Below are 24,346 nucleotides of genomic sequence, written 5' to 3'. Positions count from 1 at the left end.
CACAGAGCATGTAGGGTCTTGCTTGTGATATGCTGTCATGTAAACAAATCTGTGAGATGCTTGTGGCTGAGCGAGGGAAGAACTGCTGTGTGATTCAGCTGTACCCATTTGCCCACCCAGCAGTCTGTGCCCTGGTTGTCTGCCTGCACAGAGCTGTGGGTCGGCAGGAGGGGTAGGGTCACCCCAGGGTGAGTTGACTAAGAGCAAGATATAAACAAAGGTCTGAGAAAGGACTTGCCCTTCCCTTGGGGAACATTGTTACATACTGAACTAAACTCCTATGCATCCCGCTGCGTCCAGCCCTACCTGCCGAGAATGTGCTCACACCTCAAGCTGCTCCGGGAAGCAAGGCTGGTCCCTCCAAATGTTAGCAAAAGCAAACGGGGGTCAATTTTTAAAAGGGTTCCAGAGGTGATCCCAGCAATTACAGGCCAGTAAGCCTGATTTCAGTAGTAGGCAAACTGGTTGAAACTATAGTAAAGAATGAAATTGTTAGACACATAGATGAACATAATTTGCTGGGGAAGAGTCAACATGGTTTTTGTAAAGGGAAATCATGCCTCACTAATCTACTAAAATTCTTTGAGGGGGTCATCAAGCAAGCAAGTTAAAAAAGTATGGATTGGATGAAGGGACTACACAGTGGATAGAAAGCTGGCTAGATCATCGGGCTCAAAGGGTAGTGATCAATGGCTCGATGTCTAGGAGGGAGCCAGTATCAAGTGGAGTGCGCCAGGGGTCTGTCTGGATGATGGGATGGATTGCACCCTCAGTAAGTTTGCAGATGACATTAAGATGGGGGGAGAGGTAAATACGCTGGAGTGTAGGGATAGGATCTAGAGTGACGTAGACAAATTAGAGGATTGGGCCAAAAGAAATCTGATGAGGTTCAACAAGTACAAGTGCAGCATTCTGCACTTAGGATGGAAGAATCCCATGCACTGCTACAGGCTGGGGACCAACTGGCTAAGCAGCAGTTTTCCAAAAAAGACCTGGGGATTAGAGTGAATGAGAAGCTGGATATGAGTCAACAGTGTGCCCTTGTTGCCAAGAAGGCTAACTGCATATTGGACTGCATTAGTAGAAACATTACCAGCAGATCAAGGGAACAAAATAGCAGATGAAATTCAATGTTGATAAATGCAAAGTAATGCACATTGGAAAACATAATCCCAACTACATATATAAAATGATGGGGTTTAAATTATTTGTTACCACTCAAGAGAGATATCTTGGAGTCATTGTGAATAGTTCTCTGAAAACATCCACTCAATGTGCAGCGGCAGTCAAAAAAGCGAACAGAATGTTGGGAATCATTAAGAAAGGGATAGATAATAAGACAGAAAATATCATACTGCCTTTACATAAATCCATAGTACACCGACATCTTGTATACTGTGTGCAGATGTGGTCACCCCTCTCAAAAAAGATAAATTGGAATTGGAAAAGATGCAGAAAAGGGCAACAGAAATGATTAGGGGTATGGAATGGCTTCTGTATGAGGAAAGATTAAAAAGAGTGGGATTTTTCAGCTTGGAAAAGAGATGACTAAGGGGGGATATGATTGCAGTCTGTAAACTCATGACTGGTGTAGAGAAAGTAAATAAGGAAGTGTTATTTACTCCTTCTCATAACCCAAGAACTAGGAGTCACCAAATGAAATTAATACGCAGCAGGTTTAAAACAAACAAAAGGAAGTATTTTTTCACACAACATACAGTCAGTCTGTGGAACTCCTTGCCAAAGGATGTTGTGAAGGCCAAGATTATGAGAGGCTTAAAAAAGAACTAGATAAATTCATGGAGAATAGGTCCATCAATTACTGTTAGCCAGGATGGGCAAGGATGGTGTCCCAAGCCTCTGTTTGCCAGAAACTGGGAATGGGCGACAGGGGATGGATCACTTGATGATTATCTGTGCTGTTCATTCCCTCTGGGGCACCTGGCATTGGCCACTGTCAGAAGACAGGATACTGGGCTAGATGGGCTGTTGGTCTTACCCGGTATGGCTGTGCTTATGATCGTATGTTCTGTCAACATTGCTCTGCAAAGGGTTTTTTCGTTCGTTTTGAAAAATCAAAAACCCGAAAACTGAATTTTTTGATCTTCAGCAACTGGAGAACTGAAAACATTGGCTGAATTTTTGCTGGTTTCAGTGTTTCAGGTTTCAGTTGATCAAAACTGAATTGGGGGGGGGGGTAGAGTTCAGTTTCTTAACAAAACCCACAAAGTGCAGTTGCAAATGTACATTTCCTGCAAAAATGGCTGGTTTTGATGACAAAAGACCCAGACATTTGAATGTAAAATCTCATGCAGCTCTCCTGGAGGGCTGGTGGGATCACGCTGAGCTGCTGCACGCCTGCTGGGCTGCACCTCCCAGCAATCTCCTCACTTGACTGTTCTGAATGCTTTCACACTTGGCAACAGTGCTGGCTTCTTCCCACAGCCCGGGTCAGGGATTTGGCCGTTTGCTCCCAAGCACGCGGGGCCTGGGGCTGGCCCAGCTTGGAGCCTTCATGGCACATTTCAGAGCATGGGTCTCTGTGGCAGCCAGTTTCCACACTTAGACTCTGACCCAGAGTGTTCAGTAATGTTTCCTTCACTGCTTCAAGGAACCCTAAAGCAGAGGTGATGCATGGGCGGGAGGCATGTAGGGTCACATACCCCTGGGTCACATATTTGCTACTTGGCTTGTACTGAGCATGCTCACCCAGACTGAGCATGCTCAGTAACATTGCTGGCATGTCTGCCTCTGTTAATTTGCCCTCCCCCGCCCCCGGCAGGCATGAGTCCCCGACTAACTGAGTGAGGCAAGACTGAGAGACATTGCCTCTGTAAATCAGCCTGCCACCAGCTTTAGTGTACATGCAGCAAGGGGGGGTGCGGTGGATCTAGAGCTATGGCCTGTGAACAGCCTCCGGAGGAGCAAAGACGAGACAGGAACTCAGCCGTATTCTGAATGCACAAAGGGTGGGAACTCAGAGCAAGCGCAGGAGTTACTAACCTGCAGAACAAGGCCAGAGGTGGGGGCTTAATTCAAACCAAAGGGTGACGGTTAATTGATCAAAGAAGACGAAGACCAAGCTTCACGTAACCCTATAAGCCCTTTGGCCTGGAGCCTATGAGAGATGGGAGCTCACTACTGACACCCATTGGGAAATAGGAAGAGGAGCGGCTGGGCAGGGAGCTCTCTGCCGGTGTCTGTTGGAGAGTGGCAGGTATTGACTGACTGGGCCAGGCCTCAGTTGCATTTCAGCTGCATGCTAGTCTGGGGCATTTTAGTTAAAGTACAGCAGAGTTTGGGGACTGTAGTGTGCTATGGACCCTTTCAGGAACTGGAAGGACTAAAACTCAGCACCGATGGTGCCTGGGGTCTCCCTGACTGAGGCTGCAGTCTGGCACAACCAAGTATGGGAGTGGCAAGGTTCTTACATCTGTGAGCAGTGCCTTGCTGTGGTAAGACCCCTGTTAAGGGTGCTAGTTACCACTGAGCCCCCTTTAGAGACCTGAGCTGAGGCTACAGCAGGGAATGGCATCGAGAAAGGGCAGCTCTGAGGTGGCAGACAGCACCGAGGAAGAGTGGCTGGGGCTGAAGCCAGAGAGAGGACAGCAGCCTGCTAGAGAGACTCTGCTCTGGGCCTCCTCACCCAGCAACCAAAGCTGAAATTGGGTTAGGGAGCAGAACCCGCGAGCAGCCCAGGCAGCATGGACCTGCCAGCATCCTTGGACTCCCAGCCGAGAACAGCTTGGCGCGGGGCCTGGGGGAAGGCTGCGGAGGAGGGAGTGGCAGAATGCACAAGTGTGATGCAGTAGGGACTGTCTGTGTGGGGAGTGGGAAAGCAGGGAAGGACTTTAGGGGATGGACGATGCCAGGGCCTGTAACCTGAGCTAGGTAAGGGAGGGGAAAGGTCAACACCTTTGCCCAGGAAGGGAACAAAGGAAGGAAGCGGCAGGAGGGAAGCAGTTTAAGTTTGGGCTTGGGGCTGTGTGGGCGAAATTCAGGGTATCCTAGCTAGGATCCAAGCACCCTGAAAGCCCAGAAGGACTCGGTGAAGGGGTCCTAACTGTGCCTGCAAGCCCTGCTGTAACCTGTGTTCCTGTTGTCCAATAAACCTTCTGTTTTACTGGCTGGCTAAGAGTCACTGTGGGTCCCAAGAAGAGGGGTGCAGGGCCGGACTCCCCCACACTCCGTGACAACTGGTGGTAGCGGTGGGATATACTGCACCCCGTGGACAGCGCTTCCTGCAGTAAGTGACTGGGGAGCAGTAAAACGAAGGGGTGATTAACCCCTGGGAGTGTGTGCCCAGTGAGAAGGACTTTGCAGTAACAGGGTCCCCCGGGGGATTGCAGCAAGCGGTCCCAGGGGCGGAGGAGTCTGCAGCTCGACCCTGGAAGAGAGGTGGTGACCTCAAGAAGGGCTGGTACACTAGGGGTCCCCCTGGAAACCGTGGGGAGCGGTGAGCACACCGGCCTGTGAGTGGTCAGCAGAAAGATGTATGCCAAGCGGCGCAAGTGTGACCTGGTGAAGCTGTGCAAGCAGAGGGGGCTGCGCCCAGGGAGGCTCAGCAAGGACCAGCTGATTGCCCAGCTGGAGCAGGAAGACCGCATAAATAAATGGAGCCCTGTCTCTGAGGGAAGCAGCCGGGCAGATGCAGCGCAGGCACTAGTGTCTGTCCCCGCTGGGAGTGGTCAGCCGGCGAACGAGGGCTTCCCGAGACCCCACCCCCAGGCCTAGGGGAAGGGCAGGGAGGAGCCCAGTGTATACCGAGGGCACCGTGACACCCCCGGCCAGCAGGGGATCCTCCCGGTGAAGCCCACCCCCCAGCAGGGGATCCTCCCGGCAACGCTCAGCATCCGTGGAGCGGACGCGGCTGGAATATGAAAGGGAGAAGCTCGAGTTAAAGAGGCAAAAGCTGGAGGAGAAGGCGAACCAGCATAAACATGAGGAGAACCAGCGTAAACATGAGGAAAACCAGCGTAAACATAAGCGGGAGGAGAAGGAGAAACAGCGTAAACATGAGCTGGACCTGGCCCAGCTGAGGAGAAGTGAGGCCCCAGCTACGGTGAGTGAGGGGGGACCCAAGCCTACAAAGAGCTTTGATAAGCACTTGCTGCCCCGGTGTAAGGAGGGGGAGGACATAGATACCTTCCTGACGGCTTTTGAGAATACCTGCGAGCTGCACAGGGTTGACCCTGCAGACAGGATCACAGTTCTCACCCCCTTACTGGACTCCACAGCCGTGGAGGTGTACAGCCGACTGAAAGGGGCGGAGGCAGGGGACTACGAACTGTTCAAACAGGCCCTGCTCCGCGAGTTTGGGCTGACTCCTGAGATGTATCAGAAAAAGTTCCGGAGCCAGCGTAAAACCCGTGAGGTCACATACCTACAACTGGTCAACTGCGCGCAGGGGTATGCTCGCAAGTGGACAGCTGGGGCCCAAACTATGGAGGACCTGCTTGACCTATTCATACTGGAGCACCTGTACGAGCAGTGCCCGTCTGACTTGAGGCTGTGGTTGATGAACCAGAAGCCGAAGAACCCACAGCACGCAGGCCAGCTGGCCGACCAATTTGTGGACAGTCGGGCAGGGGATGGCAGGGAGGAGTCTCGAAGGAGCAAGCCTGCCTCAACGCAGAGAGAGAGTCATCATGGGACCTCCCAGCGGGGTCCTATGGAGAACCCCCCCAAAGGGGGAACATCCAGCCGCAGGTCCCTCCGACCCACTCAAGGAGACCCACGAGACATGGGCTGCTATCACTGTGGCCAATGAGGTCACATACGGGCCCAGTGCCCCAAGCTCAGGGACAGACCAAGCAGACCCAACCCGCAGAGGGTGGACTGGGTAAAAACCCAATCGAAGGAGGGGCTACATTCCCAGGAAAGGGGGGCTGGCAACATACCACCTGTGGATGCTCCAGGCTCCGGGCTTTTGGTTTACCGGGTGGGCGTGGGGCTGCCCCTCCGGAAAGAGTGCATTGTTTCCCTGGAGGTAGATGGAAGGAAGGTCACTGGGTACTGGGACACGGGCGCAAAGGTGACGCTGGCCCGGCCCAAGGTGGTGACCTCAGATCGGATGGTGCCCGACACCTACCTGACCCTAATGGGCGTGGGCGGGACACCTGAAATGGGGGGCCAAGAAGGGCCCCAAGGATGTGGGGGTACACCGATATTTGCCCACTGATGTGTTAATGGGAGGGGACCTCAAGGACTGGCCTAGTAACACCCAGAGTGCCCTGGTCGTGACTCGTAGTCAGAGTTGGCAAAGGGCACTGCACCCCGACAACGGGGAAGGTACTCGACCCGAGGTGCAGGACCCTAACCCAGGGAGCGGGGAACGCCCAGGGGCACGGTTCAGAGAGGCTGTGGCCTCAGACCCAGCCAGCAAGAGAGAGCCAGTCCCCATCCCTGTCCCAGCTGCTGAGTTCCAGGCCAAGTTGCAGAAAGATCCCTCCTTGCGGAAGCACAGGGACGGGGCTGACCTTAGTGCGGTACAGACCATGAGGAGAGGTTGCAAGGAGAGGTTCCTGTGGGAAAAGGGGTTCCTGTACCGAGAATGGGCTCCCCCAGGGGAAGTAGAGTCATGGGGGATCAGGAGGCAGCTGGTGGTTCCCCAGAAGTTTCGTCACAAGCTGCTGTACCTGGCCCATGACATCCCTCTCGCAGGGCACCAGGGAATCCGACGCACCAGGCAGAGGCTGCTACAGAACTTTTACTGGCCTGGGGTCTTTACCCATGTCTGACAGTACTGCCAATCCTGTGACCCCTGCCAGAGGGTGGGGAATGCCCGGGACAAGGGGAAAACGGCTTTGAGGCCTTTACCCATCATAGAAGAACCTTTCCAGAAGGTGGCCATGGACATAGTGGGACCCCTCAGCAAGATGACCCGGTCAGGGAAGAAATACATCCTGGTGGTGATGGATTTTGCCACTCGCTACCCTGAGGCGGTGGCCTTGTCCTCTATCAAAGCAGACACAGTGGCAGATGCGCTGTTAACAATTTTCAGCCGGGTGGGGTTCCCCAAGAAGGTCTTAACGGACCAGGGGTCCAACTTCATGTTGGCCCTGCTCCGGTCCTTATGGCAGAAATGTGGGGTCCAGCACAACTGGGCCTCAGCGTATCACCCCCAGTCCAACGGGCTGGTAAAAAGGTTCAACGGGACGCTGAAGATGATGCTAAAAACATTTATAAACCAGCACCAGCAGGATTGGGACAAGTACTTACCTCACCTGCTGTTCGCGTACAGGGAGGTGCCCCAGGAATCTACCGAGTTTTCACCTTTCAAGCTGTTGTATGGAAGGCGGGTAAGTGGGCCCCTAAACCTGATGAGGGATGAATGGGAGGGAAAGGCCTCTCCCGAGGGAGAATCAGTGGTGGAGTATGTCCTGACCTTCCGGAAAAGACTGGCTGAGCTCATGGGCCTGGCCAGGGAGAATCTGGTCCGAGCCCAGAGGAGGCAGAAGGTCTGGTATGACCGCATTGCACGGGCCCATGCCTTCGCCACTGAAGATCAGGTGATGGTTCTCATCCCCGTGAGGAGAAACAAACTCCAGGCCACCTGGGAAGGACCCTTCAAGGTTATCAAGCAACTAAATGAGGGAAACTATGTGGTGAAGCTGTCAAATCGGGCACATCACCGTTGGGTGTACCATGTGAACATGATGAAACCATACTATGACAGGGGGAATGTGGTGTTGGCCGTGTGTGGACATTGGGAGGGGCAGGGAGATGACCCCTTAGTAGATCTATTCCCTGGGACAAAAGCTGGTTCCCCCCTGGAGGCGATTCCCCTCTCTGATCAACTGACCCCGGGCCAGCACGCTGAGATCAGGGGGGTGCTGCATCTATACTGACAGCTGTTTTCCAACCAGCCTAGACGCACTAATTTGACTGTCCACCGGGTGGAGACCAGGTCACATCCCCCTATAAGATGCTCCCCTTTTCGGGTCACTGGTAAAACTGCCCAGGATCTTAAAAGAAAGGTCAGGGACATGCTGGCTTTGGGGATGATCCAGCCGTCTTCCAGCCCTTGGGCCTCGCCAGTGGTGCTGGTTCCCAAGAAGGATGGGTCAATCCGGTTCTGTGTGGACTATCGAAAGCTCAATGCCATCACCGTATCTGATGCCTACCCTATGCCCAGGCCTGAAAAGCTCCTAGACAAGCTGGGAGGTGCTCGATACCTCACCACTATGGATCTTACCAAAGGCTACTGGCAAGTGCCGCTGGACGCAGATGCCAGGCTGAAATCGGCCTTTATCACCCCTCTGGGGCTCTATAAGTTTCTGACCCTGCCCTTCGGCCTCAAGGGAGCACCGGCCACCTTCCAGCGCCTGGTGGATCAGCTACTGAGGGGAATGGAGAGTTTTGCCGTGGCGTATATTGATGACATCTGCGTCTTCAGCCAGACCTGGGAGGACCACATGTCCCAGGTTAAACAAGTCCTGGACCGACTCTAAAAGGCTGGGTTAACAGTAAAGGCTGAGAAGTGCAAGGTGGGGATGGCTGAAGTATCTTACCTGGGCCATCGGGTGGGGAGCGGCTGCCTGAAGCCGAAACCAGCCAAGGTGGAGGTGATCAGAGACTGTCCTGCTCCCCAAACCAAAAAGCAGGTCCAGGCCTTTATTGGGATGGCGGGGTATTATCGAAGGTTCGTGCCCCACTTTAGTGCTATAGCCGGCCCCATCACTGAACTGTGCAAAAAGGGGAAGCCAGACAAGGTGATCTGGACTGAGCAGTGCCAGGAGGCTTTCCGGGCGCTGAAGGAGGCTCTGGTTAGCGTCCTAGTTCTGGCAAACCCAGATTTTAACAAACCCTTTATGGTGTTCACCGATGCCTCAGACACGGGACTGGGGGCGGTGTTAATGCAGGAGAATAAAAAGGGGGAAAGACACCCCATCGTGTACCTGAGTAAAAAGCTGCTACCCTGGGAACAAAGCTACGCGGCCATCGAAAAGAAATGCCTGGCCATGGTATGGGCCCTTAAGAAGCTAGAGCCATATCTCTTTGAGCGACACTTCACCGTGTACACCGACCACTCTCCCCTAACCTGGCTGCACCAGATGAAAGGAGCCAACACCAAGCTCCTGAGGTGGAGCCTGCTCCTGCAGGATTATGACATGGACGTGGTCCATGTGAAGGGAAGTGCCCCCCTAACAGCGGATGCGTTGTCCCGGAGAGGGGACCCTGAACTTCCCCAGGTCACTGGGCAAAGTGACCCTGCTCAGTTCAGTCTCAAAGGGGGGAGAGATGTGATGCAGTAGGGACTGTCTGTGTGGGGAGTGGGAAAGCAGGGGAGGACTTTAGGGGATGGACGATGCCAGGGCCTGTAACCTGAGCTAGGTAAGGGAGGGGAAAGGTCAACACCTTTGCCCAGGAAGGGAACAAAGGAAGGAAGCGGCAGGAGGGAAGCAGTTTAAGTTTGAGCTTGGGGCTGTGTGGGCGAAATTCAGGGTATCCTAGCTAGGATCCAAGCACCCTGAAAGCCCAGAAGGACTCGGTGAAGGGGTCCTAACTGTGCCTGCAAGCCCTGCTGTAACCTGTGTTCCTGTTGTCCAATAAACCTTCTGTTTTACTGGCTGGCTAAGAGTCACTGTGGGTCCCAGGAAGAGGGGTGCAGGGCCGGACTCCCCCACACTCCGTGACAACAAGCCACTCACAGCTGCCAGGAGGACTGAGGCTGGGACTGTTCTTACGACACCCTGCAGAATGGAGTCTTGCCCTGTGGAAATTGTTGATTGATTAATTGCTGGCTTTCCCAGGTTCATTCTCTTTCCCCCCTACCCACACTAACAGTCCATTTGTTTTAAACCCTTGGATTCCGTGCTTGCGAGTGGGGAAGTATTGCCCATCAGGGCACCTGGGGGATATATAGCGTTGCCAACTTTCTACTCACACAAAACTCAACACCCTTTCTCTGCCCCACCCCACCCCTCCTCCGAGGCCCTGCCCCCACTCACTCCATCCCCTTCCCTCTGTCGATTGCTCTTCCCTAGGGCTATATTTAGTTTCCCAAGTTACTGGATGGGAGTTGGAGTTGGTATAAGTTAAGGACCCTCTAGAATATTGATCCTGGCACTTTTTGCTGCCAACACCACCTGGCAGAAGGGTGACGTGTTACCAGCTGGGTTCATGTTGCCTGAGAAACTTGCCTATTTGCATTTCTTGACTGTTTCTGAGTGTTCCTATGCAGCATGGTGCTGCATTGTCTCTCTTTGAGCCACTGAGACATGGTGACCTAGTGACTTCAGGTACGATGGAGTAGGTAGCAGCAATCCTGTTACTTTGTTGTTGTTTGGTGCTAGCTGCTGGCCATATGCTGCTCGATTGAAGTTTATAGTGTTGTCTGGCTGGGGGGTTCTGTGCTGAGCCTAGAGGCCTGCTAGGCAAGGCTGAGAGCTTGCTAATGAGGCTCTAGCCTGCCACTCTTTGATCCCTTGAGGAGGGTGCCAGGCTATTCAGCGAGAATAGGGGTTTAAAAAGCCAGTTAGTTCCTAAGTGACCATAGGAGCTAGCAAACAAGGGAGTTTTGGAAGGGAGTTGAGAGAGGGAGCCAGATACACCTAATAAACATTCTCTAAACTCAGGCCAAAAAATCCACCCCACCCCACAATCCAACAAAACAAACAACAAAAATACCCTGCAAGAGTAAAAATAATGCAGGCAGAAGTCCAGCAGCAGAGTGGGGGCTATCCAGTTCATTGCAGCTAACAATACAAAACGAAGGGGTCTACATGAGCTGTTACCATTCAGGAAAGAGATCTTAGAGTCATTGTGGACAGTTCTCTCAAAACATCCACTCAATATGCAGCAACCGTCAAGAGAACTAACAAAAAGTTAGGAACCATTAGGAAAGGGATAGAAAATAAGACAGAAGATACCATAATGACAATATATAAATCCATTGTACACCCACACCTTGAATACTGCATGCAGTTCTGGTCGCCCCCATTTCAAACAAGATATTTTGGAATTGGAAAAAGTACCGAGAAGGGCAACAAAAATGATGAGGGGTATGGAACAGCTTCTGTATGAGGAGAGATTAAAGGACTGGGACTGTTCAGCTTGGAAAAGAGACGACTAAGGGATCTAAAAAATCATGACTGGTGTGGAGAAAGTGAATAAGGAAGTGTTATTTGCCCCTTCACATAACACATGTGACCACAATGAAATTAATAGGCAGCATATTTAAAACAACATAAGGAAGTACTTCACCCAACACACAGTGAACCTGTGGAACTTGTTGCCAGGATATGTTGTGAAGGCCAAAAGTATGACTGGGTTCAAAAACTAATGAGATCAGTTCATGGAAGATACGTCCATCAGTGGCTATTAACTAAGATGGTCAAAGGTTCAACCCCATGCTCTGGGTATCTCTAAACCTCTGACTGCCAGGTGCTGGGAGTCGATGACAGGGAATGGATCACGCAGTGATTGCCCTGTTTTGTTCATTCCCTCTGAAGCACCTGGCACTGGCCCCTGTCAGAAGACAGGCTACTGGGCTGGATTGACCATTGGGCCCTTGCACAAATTGAAGCCATAAGTAGGGAAAACTCCTGAATGAGAGCAGGCAGGTTTATAGCAGAAGCATATTCGAGGGTGATCTGTAAAGCTGCACCGTGTGACTCCAAAGCAGTTTGCTTAGAAGATCCCGGTGCAATCTGAGGGGGATTCAGGGTGGAAACTGAGGAGGGTGTGGAGCAGTGACACCTGGAGCTATTCAGATTAAAGGCAAATCGAGAGCGATTTGGAAATTAAATCAAGAACTAGACCTGTAATATAGCCAGCAAGGAAAGGGCAGCCCAGTGCCAGCCAGGCAGCCTGCTCTGGTGGGCTTGCTGCACATCGGAAGGGAATGCTGCAGCTACTGTTGTTATCTGAGCTCTTGGAGAGGAGGCTCCTCCTCTTCCTTAACTCTTCCCGAGCTGTGACTGCTCTTGAATGCTGCTCCAGCGTGCCTGTATTGCCACCAGCGATGGGAGCCTCTTGTGCTCAGGAGTTGGCTGTCACAGTGCACTGTTCAGTGGCGGGATTACAGCTCTGATGCTGCAATCTGTTGTGCATGGTGCATGTGCCCCCTGCATCTAATAACACAGACTCTGTTGTTCTCCTTGCAAGCTTGGATGCTTTCCCCATCCCTGACCTGGTGAGGTGGTTCAGCAAGGTAAAGACCACTCAGACAACCCCCCCTCCAGCTGCAGAGAACCTGCACCAGGTGAGCCCTCAACATCCCCTTGCCTGCACTGTGGGCTGCAAGAAGTTAATTAATAGTTGGAAAAGCAGCTTCCAGAGTTTGTCTAATTCCACCCACAACAGCTCCTTTCACTCTGTTTTAAACCGGTTCTTACTCTGCTTCAAGTTTTTTTAAAAAACATTCGCTGCTCCTCTATAAAACCGGCCATAAGCCTCGGAGAAAGCGAGGAGTCACAGTTCCAGCACCTCGGCCAAGAAGTTGTAGCTCAGCTGAGAAGCCTGCAGGTAATTTATGTTTCATACTTAATCATCTTTCTGTTCTTCGAGTTGCTTTCTCTCATGCACGGGTAGTTATCTGTATGCATAGTGCCTGAATAGTGTGGTGACTGGTTCTGTAGCGGTAGAGGAATAGATAGAGAGAGAACTCTTATTTCGATGTGTTATTTAATATTTGGTTATTCCAGAGACAGCTTTCCTGGCCAGTGCACCTGGTGCATGCTGGATGAACACATGACAGTAATCTGGAATAGAGAATAAGTTGTATTTTGGCTAAATAAAAGTCCCAGACGCATCCCTCTCATCTTCAAGAAGTTACACCGAATGAAACATTGAAGGGACTCAGTAGCTGGGTTTGTAAAGGAAAGATGATGATGCTAATCCAGTGGGGTTTTACAGGACTCTGGCCTTTGCTTTGTTACAGCTCTCTAAAGGCTGTTAGGAAAGTTAATTTAATCCCCCATCGCTTGACTGTGCAGGCTGTTCAGAAAATGGCCCTCCCAGAGGGTTGGTCTGTGTGTGATGGACACTGGAAGGGGGCTGGCCACACACTTTTATTCCTCTTGCCAGTTTGACAGCAGTATCATGTCACATCTCTGTTAAACTCGGAAGGGCTGTTCCTCCGGTTACACATGTTGAAAGATCTCCGTGACTCACACATACATCCCACAAACTCGTAGAACACAGCTCCCAGCGATGCTCAGAAATAGAGGGCATTTAGGAGTTGTTTTGTCTCTTTTCTTTTTTAAAATGTATTGCAAAAGGCTGGTTGACAAAACTATTGGTCTCCCTTGTTCAGGGCAAAAACAAATGGAGACCACTCCCTCCCAGGTGCCAAATTGGACGAGCAAGGTTATGGGCAATCCTTGTGGAAGCCCCATTTCGGCAGCAATTTAGTAGTTACATTTTGCCAAGGGTAAATTGTGCAGCAAAGGAAATGTGGATGGGGCTGTGAGTGCAGCACTCCTGAAGGCAGAATGGAAAGTGGAGGCTGCTGTCCAGCCACCCAGCTCTGAAGGCAGTGCTGCCACTAGCAGCAGCGCAGAAGTAAGGGTGGCAATACCATACCATGCCACCCTTACTTCTGTGCAAGATTTGACCTTTGTGCTGGGAGGGGTGGCTACAGGAGTGCTAAGACAAACTCTGGGGTGATTATAGCCCCCAGAAGTACCCCCCAGTGCTGCCCCTGTCTTCTAATGGCTCCACCACACTGTGAGGAGAAGGGACTAGTCTTTGGCTGGATTTGGATTTTGCGTGTCATGCATTTGACTGTCCTAGAGCCCTTCTGGCTGCAGATCTGCTTCCCCCAGTCTGATAATAAAGCTCCTGTCATCTCAGTTTCCTCCGTGTTCAAACACCTGCCAGCAAAGGAGGGTCCTTCCCCAGGTTGTGATTAACAGTATTCTCCTGCAAATGCCTGTATGTCTCCTAGCCCAAAGACAATGTGAACGTCTGGTACTCAACAGCCACATGCCAGCATCTCTGCTCCTGCTGCCTTGCCCCATGTTCTAATGAGGATGGTGGTTCAGTGCAATGAGGAAGGCTATGGTGGCTCTTCCATGGTGTACATGGGCTATAGCACCCCTCCTTTGCTCCACACAAACGGACAGCCACAGGTAACTGTAGATAGACTTGTCTGATGCTCCCGTTTAAATGTGAGACAAAATATCTTAGCTATGGCTTTGTTCTGCAGCTGACAATAGGTAGCTAAAAATATCTGACTTTGTTCCACTCAATAAAGGTATCTCAAGGGGCAACACTAACATTTTGCCAGCTTTGTGTAAAAATACGGCAAAAAAAAAATCACATTTTTGCTAATAGCATCTCACAAAACATGTAACTATTAAAAAAAAATCAACCCCCACACTGTGCTGCTACAGGGGTTATGTGGGCTGCTCTGTGAAAGCATCTCCCTGGCACATGGATGCGACTGCCTGACAGCACTGGGGCAAGGTCTAGGCCTAGTTACCGCATGCACACGCACACACATAATGTAAATTCTATTCTTCTGGTCATTGATATATAGCCATACCTGGCATATTGATTAATTACCTTTGAAGGGCCAGATGGCTTCCAGGATTGATAGTTCCTTGCTGAGTCCTTCACTGTACCATAGTGCTTGGCTGGTGCAGTGATGAGTGCCAGTATCAGAAGGTGGACAAATTGCTGGTTCAAGAGCAGTCTGGATTGGTAATGACAGCAAGTTCTTACTGACTATTGGTAGCTATTTGGTAGCCTTTTTTAAATACAGTCTCGTTTCTATCACAGTAGCAGCTTGAAGCTAGTTGAGGCTCCATGGTGCTAGGCACTGTACAAATATATCAAAAATGACAGTTCCTGCCCCAAAGGGCTGAAAGTCAGAATGTAGCAAGAGCATGGAGAGGGATAGCTCAGTGGTTTGAGTATTGGCCTGCTAAACCCAGCATTGTATGTTCAGTCCTTAACAGGGCCACCCAGGGATCTGGGGCAAAAATCAGTACTTGGTCCTGCTAGTGAAGGCAGGGGGCTGGACTCCATGACCTTTCAAGGTCCCTTCCAGTTCTAGGAGATATGTATATCTCCAATTATTATTTTTTTATTATTAAAACAAACCAGCTGAGGAGCGAGAGGCAGGGTAACATGGATCAAGGGATTGTGCATTTCTTAGCAAACAAGGAGCAATAAGCACAGCCTGCCACCTTCCTGGCCATTCACCGGTCCATTGACTTTCAGGCCAGAAGGGACCATTGCGTCCATCTAGTGTGACATAGGTCATTGTACCCACCTAGAGATTCCTGCCGTAAGCCTATTGGGTGAGCTAGAACAGAGCTTTTCAGAGATACCCAGTAAAGACTCCAAGGGACAGAAAATCTACCATGTCCCTAGTTACTCTCCCTATTAACCAGTAGTGCCTTATGTCATAAACAGATAGCTAAGGGTTAATGTCTCTTTCACCTGGAAAGCAGTAACCTGAAACACCTGACCAGAGGACCAATCAGGAAACAAGACTTTTTCAAATCTGGGTGAAGGTTAGTTTTGGGTGTGAGTTCTTTGTTCTTTGTCTTGTGTCTGACCCTCTCGGCTATGAGAGTGATTTTTCTATCTCCAGCTTTCTAATCTTCTGTTTCCAAGTTGTAAGTACAAAGATAGGAAGACCATAGGTTTATATTGTTTTCTTTTGTATTTACATGTGTTTAGTTGCTGGAATGTGTTAAATTGTATTCTTTTTGGATAAGGCTGTTTATTCATTTTTTTCTTTTAAGCAAATGACCCTGTATTTGTCACCTTAATACAGAGAGACCATTTTTATGTCCTTTTCTTTCTTTTTATATAAAGCTTTCTTTTTAAGACCTGTTGGAGTTTTTCTTTAGTGGGGATTCCAGGGAATTAAGTCTGCAACTTACCAGGGAATTGGTGGGAGGAAGAAGTCAAGGGGAAAATCTCTTTGTGTTAGATTTACTAAGCCTGACTTTGCATACCCTCTGGGTGAAGAGGGAAGTACTTGTGTTTCCAGGACTGGAAACGGGGAGGGTGGAGTCCCTCTGTTTAGATTCACGGAGCTTGCTTCTGTATATCTCTCCAGGAACCCAGGGAGGGAACACCTGGAGGGGGGAAGGGAAATGGTTTATTCCCCTTTGTTGTGAGACTCCAGGAATTTGGGTCTTGGGGTCCCCAGGAAAGGTTGTTGGGGGGACCAGAGTGCCTCAAAACACTCTAATTTTTTGGGTGGTGGCAGCTTTACCAGGTCCAAGCCGGTAACTAAGCTTGGAGGTTTTCATGCTAACACCCATATTTTGGATGCTAAGGTCCAAATCTGGGAAAAATGTTATGACACTTTACTTCTAGTTTTAATTTGGCCAGTTTCAACTTCCAGCTGTTGGAACTTTTTCTGCCTCAGATGATAGAGCTGCCTGCTACCAGCTTCTCCCCCTGATAGTAATAGACAGTGATCAAGTCACCTCTTACTCTTCTTGTGTACAAATTAGAGATTGAGCTTCTTTAGTCAGGCACTGTAAGACAGTGTTTCCAAGTCTCAAATTGTTCCTGTGACTCTTTTCTCCACCCTTCCCAGTTTTGCGGTGTGGACGCTAGAGCTGGACACAGTGTCCAGCAGTGGTCTCACGAATGTCATGGATAGAGGTAACATCACCTCCCTGCGCCTGTCAGTATTCCTCTGCTTGTACATCCAAGGATCACGTCAATCCTCTTAACCACAGCATGGCACTGGTAGCTCATGTTTCTGCCATGACCCCTCAGTCTCTTGCACAGTCACTGCTTGCCAGGATACAGTCCCCCATCCTGTAAGCATGACTTATTTCTGGTTCCTAAAAGTATGACCAGGCACTTGGCTGTATTAAAATACACTGCAGTGCACTTTCCTGAATGCACCATGGTAGGAGGAGTTCTGTGGAGTGACTTGCAGGACACTATGGGGCATTATGGATTGCATCTGGGAGTTTTTCCTGTGTGTACAGGGCAGCCTGGCGGGCAGAAATTCTGAAGGGGCTTGTGAGTAAAACAGTGATGTGGATGATGCAGGGAAGTGTAATGGATGGGCTGAAGGGTTGTGACCTTGGAGTGAGATAACAGATTGGCTAAGGAGGATGGGCCAAGCTGTGGAGGGCTTTGGCAGGAAGGAGGTGGGGTTTGTGTCTGATGCAGCTGAGAAGGCAGAGCCCCTGGACGTACAGGAAGGGAGGGAGCGAGACTCAGAGTGCTGGATCAGGGAGATGATAGTAACAATATTTTGAAGGGTGCTGGCATCGAGGCCGAAGTGGATTGCAGTGTGGAGGAGCGCTGGGGATTGGACGAGACTCATCTCTGAGAATTTTCTTGTGTCCACACTCTGATGACTGGCTCCAACTGGCCCCATCTCTGCAGAAGCCAAGGCCAGTATGGGCCCTGGAAGGGGAGCTCTGGACTGGCCAGACACTGCCTCCACCCCTTCTGTGCTAAACAAGAGGCTTCATTCTCCAGGGTCTGTTAATCCGGCACCTTTCACCAGCTCTAGAAAAGCAGTGATTGGACTCTGCAGCAGGTGGGGCCCAGGAGCTCAGGAAATGTGTTACTGTGTGCTCCCCAGGTGAGTTTCCCTGGCCTGGTCCCAGACCAGGAGACACATGGTAGCCCAGCCTGCTCACAAGGTCAAGGCACTAAACTTAGACTCCCTCTTCTGTATGGCAAATGTGTCGTTAGGGAACAAGCTGCATCTGGAAGTGATTCACGCAGTGTTTGGCGCCTCAGTATTTTTGGAATGTACCTGCTTTATTTCTTGGCTTTGTTGTCTGTCATTGGAGAGTAACTAAGTTACAGTGCGAGATACAAGAAGGCCAGGCGATCCATTGAGCCTAGCCCCCTGTGGAGCTTGGTAAATATGTTAGTAAACAAGGTAGGAAGAAACTCCATCATTGACTCAAGTCGTATTAGGCTCTTGTCGTTGTCTTGTGCAGAGAGGCACTGCAGACATTTGCCAGTTCTTATGGTTATTATTAGTTAGTATCTGTATGATGGTAGCACCTCAGAGTTCGTGGATGGGGACCCGTTGTGCTAGGAGCTGTGCAAACACCACATGGAAGAGTGGTCCCTGGCCCAGAGGGCTCACAATTTCAGTAATTAATTCTTATGATCTTGCCCTGCCAGACACATAGGTTTGTTAGGTTAGGAGGGTGGGTCTGGAGGGGCAATGTGGCCTGGAGATACAATGTGCACAGGTCAGAGTGGAACACTGGACCTGGAGGCTGGCCCAGGAGTCTCAGCTTCAGTTTCACCCAGTGTTTGGAGGCTGGTAATTTGGTCCAGCTATCAAGGCTCTGGCAGGGGCAGCCAGGTGAGCCAGGTGCAAGAGTATAGCAGGAATTACTGCCACCTAGAGGGCAAGCTGGGCTGCTGCCCAGAAGGTGGCGCTGCAGCACTGATGGCCAGCGCTCTCAGCAGCATGGGAGCAGCCTTCCAAATCATGCTGCAGACACTGACTCTAAATGCTGTTTCTGTGTACATCAGTGTCCTCCTGCCAGCAAACACGGAGAGCATGAGGAATCTACCATGCTGCAGTGACTGTGGAGCTGAACACTCTTCACTGGGAGACTTCTCTAAGTAGCTGGGGCACAATGAGAATTTTGCTAAGGAGCGGGCCCAGGTTACCTGCTTGGCCACCCCAAATTTGAGTGGCATTGCCCTGATCACCAGGTCAGAATGCCGCTCACTCAAGTTTGGCCCAGCTCTCCCTCCATCATCTAGTCAGGGGCCAAAGGGGGGTCCTGGCCCTTGTGCACCTCTTTCATTGCACTCCTGCCAGCTATGTGGGTATCTCATGTGCTGGGAAGCCCTAAATGCCTCTCAGCTACGGCACAGCCTTTAGGTGTGTATCTGGCCCTGCAGTGACAGACTCGTGGCCTTCCTCATCTCTGCCCTGCCCAGCAGCAGCTGGCTGCTGAGTTGACAACATGTGTTAGGTGTTGCTCCTGCTCTTCGAGGGAATATCTGAAGCTTTGAGGTGATTCCATGACACCTGCAATGGAGCCACACTGGTGCGTGGTACATTGTATTGGGGGGGTTAATGATCACTCTGCCCCCCTCCATACTACATGGGGCTCATTCTCTGAGGGGCTGCACATGGCTCAAAGACTGCGGTGCAGAGTGCAAAGAACATGAATTCTCAGTGCAACACTGTGGCCAAAAGGGGTAATGTGATCTTGGGAATCTTGAGTAGGAGTAGAGAAGGTTATTTTACCTCTATATTTGGCACTAGTGTTACCGCTGCTGAAATCCTGTGTCCTGTTCTGGTGGCCACAATTCAAGAAGGATGTCGGTAAATTAGAGGGGGGGTCAAGGAACATCCACAACAATAATTAAAAGATTAGGAAACCTGCCTTATGATGACAAACTCTAAACACACCTTATAGTGCTCAATCTATTTAGCTTAACAAAAAGAAGGTTAAGGGGTGTCGTGATCACAGTCTGTAAGTACCTGCATGGGGAACAAATATTTAATAATGGCTCTTCACCTTATCAGACAAAGGTCTAACATGATCCAATGGATGGAACATGAAGCTAGACGAATTGAGACTGTAAATAAGGTGTAAATTATTAATAACAACAGTAACTATCCATTGGAATGATTTACCAAGGGTTGTGGTAGATTCTCCATCCCTGACAATTTTTAAATCAAGCTGGGATGTTTTTTTCTAAAAGATCTGCTCTGGGAATGGTTGTGGGGCAGTTCTCTGGCCTGGGACCCCCAGGGGGGCAGACTCAATGATTGCAGTTGTTCTTTCTGACCTTGGAATCTAGGATTTACCTTCTCAGCCCACAGCATCACGGGCAATAGTAACATGTGCCTAGTGCAGTGGTCCCCAACCTTTCAGTGTGGCAAACACCAGACAATCAGCTCCTGAAATGCCGCCAAGATGCGGCGTCATCAAGAAGCGTCGCTGCCGAAATGCTGCCAAGAACCGGTGTCATCAAGAAGCGTCGCTGCCAAAATGCCGCCAAGAAGCAGCGGCATTTTGGCGGCAACGCGTCTTGGCATTGCCACTTCTCAGTGGAATTTCGGCAGCTGGTTCTCCCTTGTCAGTAGGCAGGCACACATAAATGCCCCGGCAGGCACCATGGCGCCACGGGTGCCACGTTGGGGACCACTGGCCTAGTGTAAGAGTGCCTTCGTAGGGCACAACTGAGAATACCAAATTCAGGACAAACTGCTGAGAAATAGCGCAGACACACCCCAAAACTGGTGGTTATTCTCCCATAAGATATACTAAACCAGCAACAAAAGTAAACTTCTGTTTCATCACACCAGCTAACAAGAAGTCAGAAAAGCAGTTTCCTTAGGTATTCCAGCCCTTCTATCACCACCAAAAATACTAGTCTTTAAGATGAGTGGTTCTTTAAAACCAGTTTCATCAAATAAAAGGTTCTTCTGATCCCAAAGGACCAGCCACACACCCAGTCAATATACAACTCAGATCTTACCCAATAATCATGCTGTTGCCAATCCTTTAGTATTTAAAATCAAAAGATTTATTTATAAGAAAGAAAGAAAGGTGAGAGTTAAAACTGGTTAAAGGAATCAATTACATACAGTAAATGCAAAGTTCTTGGTTCAGGCTTGTAGCAGTGATGGAATAAACTGCTGGCTTAAGTCTAGCAGTTGCTTCTGGTTGCTTCCAAATCACTGGAAGGTCCTCAGTCCCTTGGTTAGAATGCTCCCATTAGTATAAGTTCATAGCCCAGAGGTTTGCACAGGAAAGAGGCTCAAGCAGGAAAGAGGCAAAATGGAGATGTTTCTAGTGCCATTTATAGCTTCTGCAATGTGGAGGGAAACCCATTGTTTCAAACAAAGCCCTCAGCACAGCTAGTGGAAAATTACATGTAGCAAAATTGTGTTTGAAGTCACATGGGCAACTCACATGTCCATGCATGATTTCACTTAGTCACAGCAGGAAAGTCCATTAGGTGTCTATATGTGTCTTGCATTGTGAGTTAAGCATTCTTTAATGCGCCACTTAACTTGAGTAGTCCCTTCAAGACATGCAGACTAAATACCTTGTAGGTGTTACCACAAGAGCAAACATTTGAAATCCAGGTATAGACCCAATACTCATAACTTTAAATACAAAAATGATACATGCATACAAATAGCAAAATCATATTCAGCACATCATAACCTTTCCATAGACACCTTACCTGACACATTTTGCACAATATTTGTTGCAATTATAGAACAGTGGTAGCAACAATGATCTACATGGTCATATTTTAATCAGATAACGTCACCATTAGTAACTGCCCTCCTATTCCCACTCGATGGCCTTGCCCAGCCCACATGGCCTCAGCTAGGACGATGCTGGTACACGTTGCGCTCAATGGACAATGAGCCCAGGCCAGTGTGTCTGCCCGAACTATGTATTTTTTCTCTTTTGTTGATTTTGGCCACAAACTAAACCAAAAATACACTCTGCTAGTTTGGGCATCTTGAGATGCAGAGGCACTGGGCTTATCTGCTACCAGCAAGGGGCTTCCTGCTTCCTGCCAGGGATTAGCCGTGTCTGTAAATGTGACAGTCCTGGAATGGCACTGTTCACTTGCGCTCTGTGCTGGGTGAGTCCCAGGCCTCCTCCCAGTCCTGTCAGAACTTGGAATGGACAAGCTGATTATACAGTGGGCTGCTCATAAAGATCTGTTCCACAGAGACAGCCCCCTGCCCAGTGGAGATGCTATCCTCAAGGGGATAGTGGGGATCTAAAGCCTGATTCTCAAAACCAACTCAGTCTTGACTGGAAAGATTACTTTGTCAGCGTGGGGGACTCTGCTTTATCATCATGGCATGGGCACCAGTCTTACCAGGCACATGCCATTGATTGCCAATAGGCCCCTAGCTCTGAGCAGGGTTTGTCATCCACAAAGCAGAGCACCCTGCATATGCACTGGGCTGGTTGGGGACTAGCCCAGCCTGGAGCCCCTGAACAAGGGCTAGTCTTAGGGCGTGAACCCTGGTTCCAAGGGAGAGAACCTAGTCCCACCTGTTCCCGCTCCTGTGAGCGGAGTGGGTGCCTGCATGAAGGCAGTGCAAGCTTCCCCCTTTCCAGTGAGCATCAGGGCCACTGTGGCTCGCATGCCCCTGCAGGTCTAGGAGAGATTGTTCTTGTCTCCAGCTGCTGCTGGGCTGGAGCCTCTCATAGGGCCACTGGCTAACCCAGGAGTTGTTCTTCCCTCAGGTAGAGCACACCAAGTGCCTGCCCATAGAGGGACTGAGGGGATAGATAGAAGGTGCTATGGGGCTGTTCTCCCTAACTCCTTGGAACTATTCCCTTGACAAATGCAGTGCAAGGGGAACACTGGAGTGGCCAAGCCATCTCTCGCTGAGCTGGGCTGTGGTGAGCACTGTGCATTCCGGCAGTCAGTAGAGCGCTGGAGTCCACTGGGGTCTCTCAGACTCACGTCCAGCAAGCAGGGTCCAGAAGGACGGAGACTCAGCTCTATGGCTAGCAGCACTGGCAGCCCTTCAGTTCAGTAGAAGGGCCTGTGCATGGTCGCTGTCTCGTAGCACCCTGGCCTACCCTCTGGGCTGGGTGGGCTGGGGGTGATATGCTCAAAATCTTTCTCCATCTCACAGGCTTTGGAGTGTTTGTTTCAGAGGCCGCCAGTCACGTGTCCATGACTTAGCCTGGGGTCGCTCAGCAGGAGGGAACGGAGAGAAAAGGCCCATGACTCCCTGAGAGGAGTGTCTCTTTGCTTTACCACCACCAGTGCTCATCGCACTCGAGGCCTCTGGGGTGGTGCAGTGGGCCTGATGGATTCTTTGAGGTGTCTCTTCTCCTTTTGCAAGTCTCCCATCTGATTCCACCTTGCGTTGTCGTCCCTGCCCTGCCCCCATACCCACATTCAGGCTTGCTCCTGCCATTCTGCGGGACCCTCGTGTCCTGCCTGTGTATAAAGCCCCACGGGCAGTGTGGCACTCCAGTGGGACTGCCCCGTATCTCAGGCCTCCAGCTTTGCAGAGCTCCCTCCCACTGCCTGGAAGTCATAGGCTGGAGGTGGGACCCTCAGGAGTAACTGGACCACCCCCAGCTTGTAAACCTGGGTGTCGTGTGCAGCTGTGCAGCAGTTTTAAGTGACTGTTAGAATCTGTTCTGATTTCTGCAGGGAGGCTGCCAGGACCCTTGACATGCCTCCCAGAGGGGCTTCTACAATATATTGAACCCCTGGAGAACCTTGGGGCTCTCCTGGTTCCTTGACAAGGGTTCAGCCACTGTTGAATGTTCTGCATTAGGTATAATGAACATTCTCTGACCTTTAAGGGGAATCTTGCCTCGGCCTTTATACGTATTAACAGCACAAGTGTCTTCTGATCTGTCACTAGCTTGACATTATCCAGACCCTGCAAATATCTAGTGAATCTCTCACACATCCAGATGTTTGCCAGACATTCTTTCCGGTTGGGTGTGATTTTGGCACCTGACAGCCATCTCGCTGGAGCAGCACGTCGTTTGCTCACAGGCACCTACATGAACTGCAGGAACACACGCCATGAAATAGCTGGGGGCATCTGCTGAGATGGCAGTAGACTTGGGTTGGTCATAAAATGCCCATATGGTCCATAGGTAGTCCCAGCATCACACAGTTTGCTCTAAGTAGCTTAGAAAGAGAAAGGGCCAGGGGCTGATTTGTTCCCAACTGGTGTCAGAATGAGGAAGCAGCAGCTGTGATACACCAGTAGAGTGTGGCATTACCACTCCTGCTTTGATTTTCTCTGGTTTTGACCTCTTCCCCTCTTTACCATTGAGAGCCCTAATGGTGCATTGCCGGTGTAAGCCACTGTTCAGTGTGTTACAGATCTGTGCCAATCTGAAGAGGATGGGAGTCTGTTACAGTTGTGTTTCTAGAGCCCCCTCTCTAGCCAGGCTGTACAACTCATGTTTTAGCCCTGAGATGCCTTGGTTCAATGCCCGGTGTATTGACCAAGATGGCGATCCTTACATTAGCGTAGGACTTTATCTATTAATTTTAATCCAGCAACTTCAGCTACCTGCAGCTTTTGTTTTAACCCAATGTTATGTCCTTTCTCAGGAGTCCCACAGGCCACTCAGTCCATCCCACACATTCCACCGCTAGTTCTGGGTAGGTTTTACACCGAATCCTTCGGATAAGCATTTATACCCAGGAGATTCATGAGGCATGGCAGGTGGAGTGTCACCCAAGAGCTACCAGCCCTAGCAGGCCAGGGTGGCCAATACCAGTCAGTGGCACTCAGAACAATGTGCCCTGAAAACCACACACCAATATAACTGCGCATGAGGTCTCCAAGGGCCCTGGTACTTTTGTATTTCAAAACTGAGATACTGGGTTTTATGGGGGACATGTCAACGTGATGCTAACTATGGTGTGCCCCAGCAGTCCTGAAGCA

The 24,346-nt window shown here is 50.3% G+C and overlaps 1 protein-coding gene across 5 annotated transcripts in view; it reads left to right on the top strand.

Annotated features, from left to right (window-relative positions):
* Window positions 1-11,645: 11,645 nt before the first annotated feature.
* Window positions 11,646-24,346, top strand: part of MYOCD (myocardin) — a 506,444-nt gene continuing 493,743 nt past the window's right edge. For 2 of the 5 annotated variants that reach the window (XM_030535014.1, XM_030535022.1), the window contains exon 1: window positions 11,648-12,208. In XM_030535014.1, coding sequence (XP_030390874.1) covers window positions 12,056-12,208 — 153 coding nt within the window. In that variant the 5' untranslated portion in view covers window positions 11,648-12,055. Of the gene's footprint in view, window positions 12,472-24,346 lie in introns of all 5 variants that reach the window. The other 3 variants (XM_030535013.1, XM_030535015.1, XM_030535016.1) reach the window with 3 other exon arrangements.

This window comes from Gopherus evgoodei, chromosome 15 (assembly GCF_007399415.2).
Source record: "Gopherus evgoodei ecotype Sinaloan lineage chromosome 15, rGopEvg1_v1.p, whole genome shotgun sequence".
Lineage (NCBI taxonomy): Eukaryota > Metazoa > Chordata > Testudines > Testudinidae > Gopherus > Gopherus evgoodei.
This window is presented reverse-complemented; position numbering and strand designations above follow the sequence as displayed.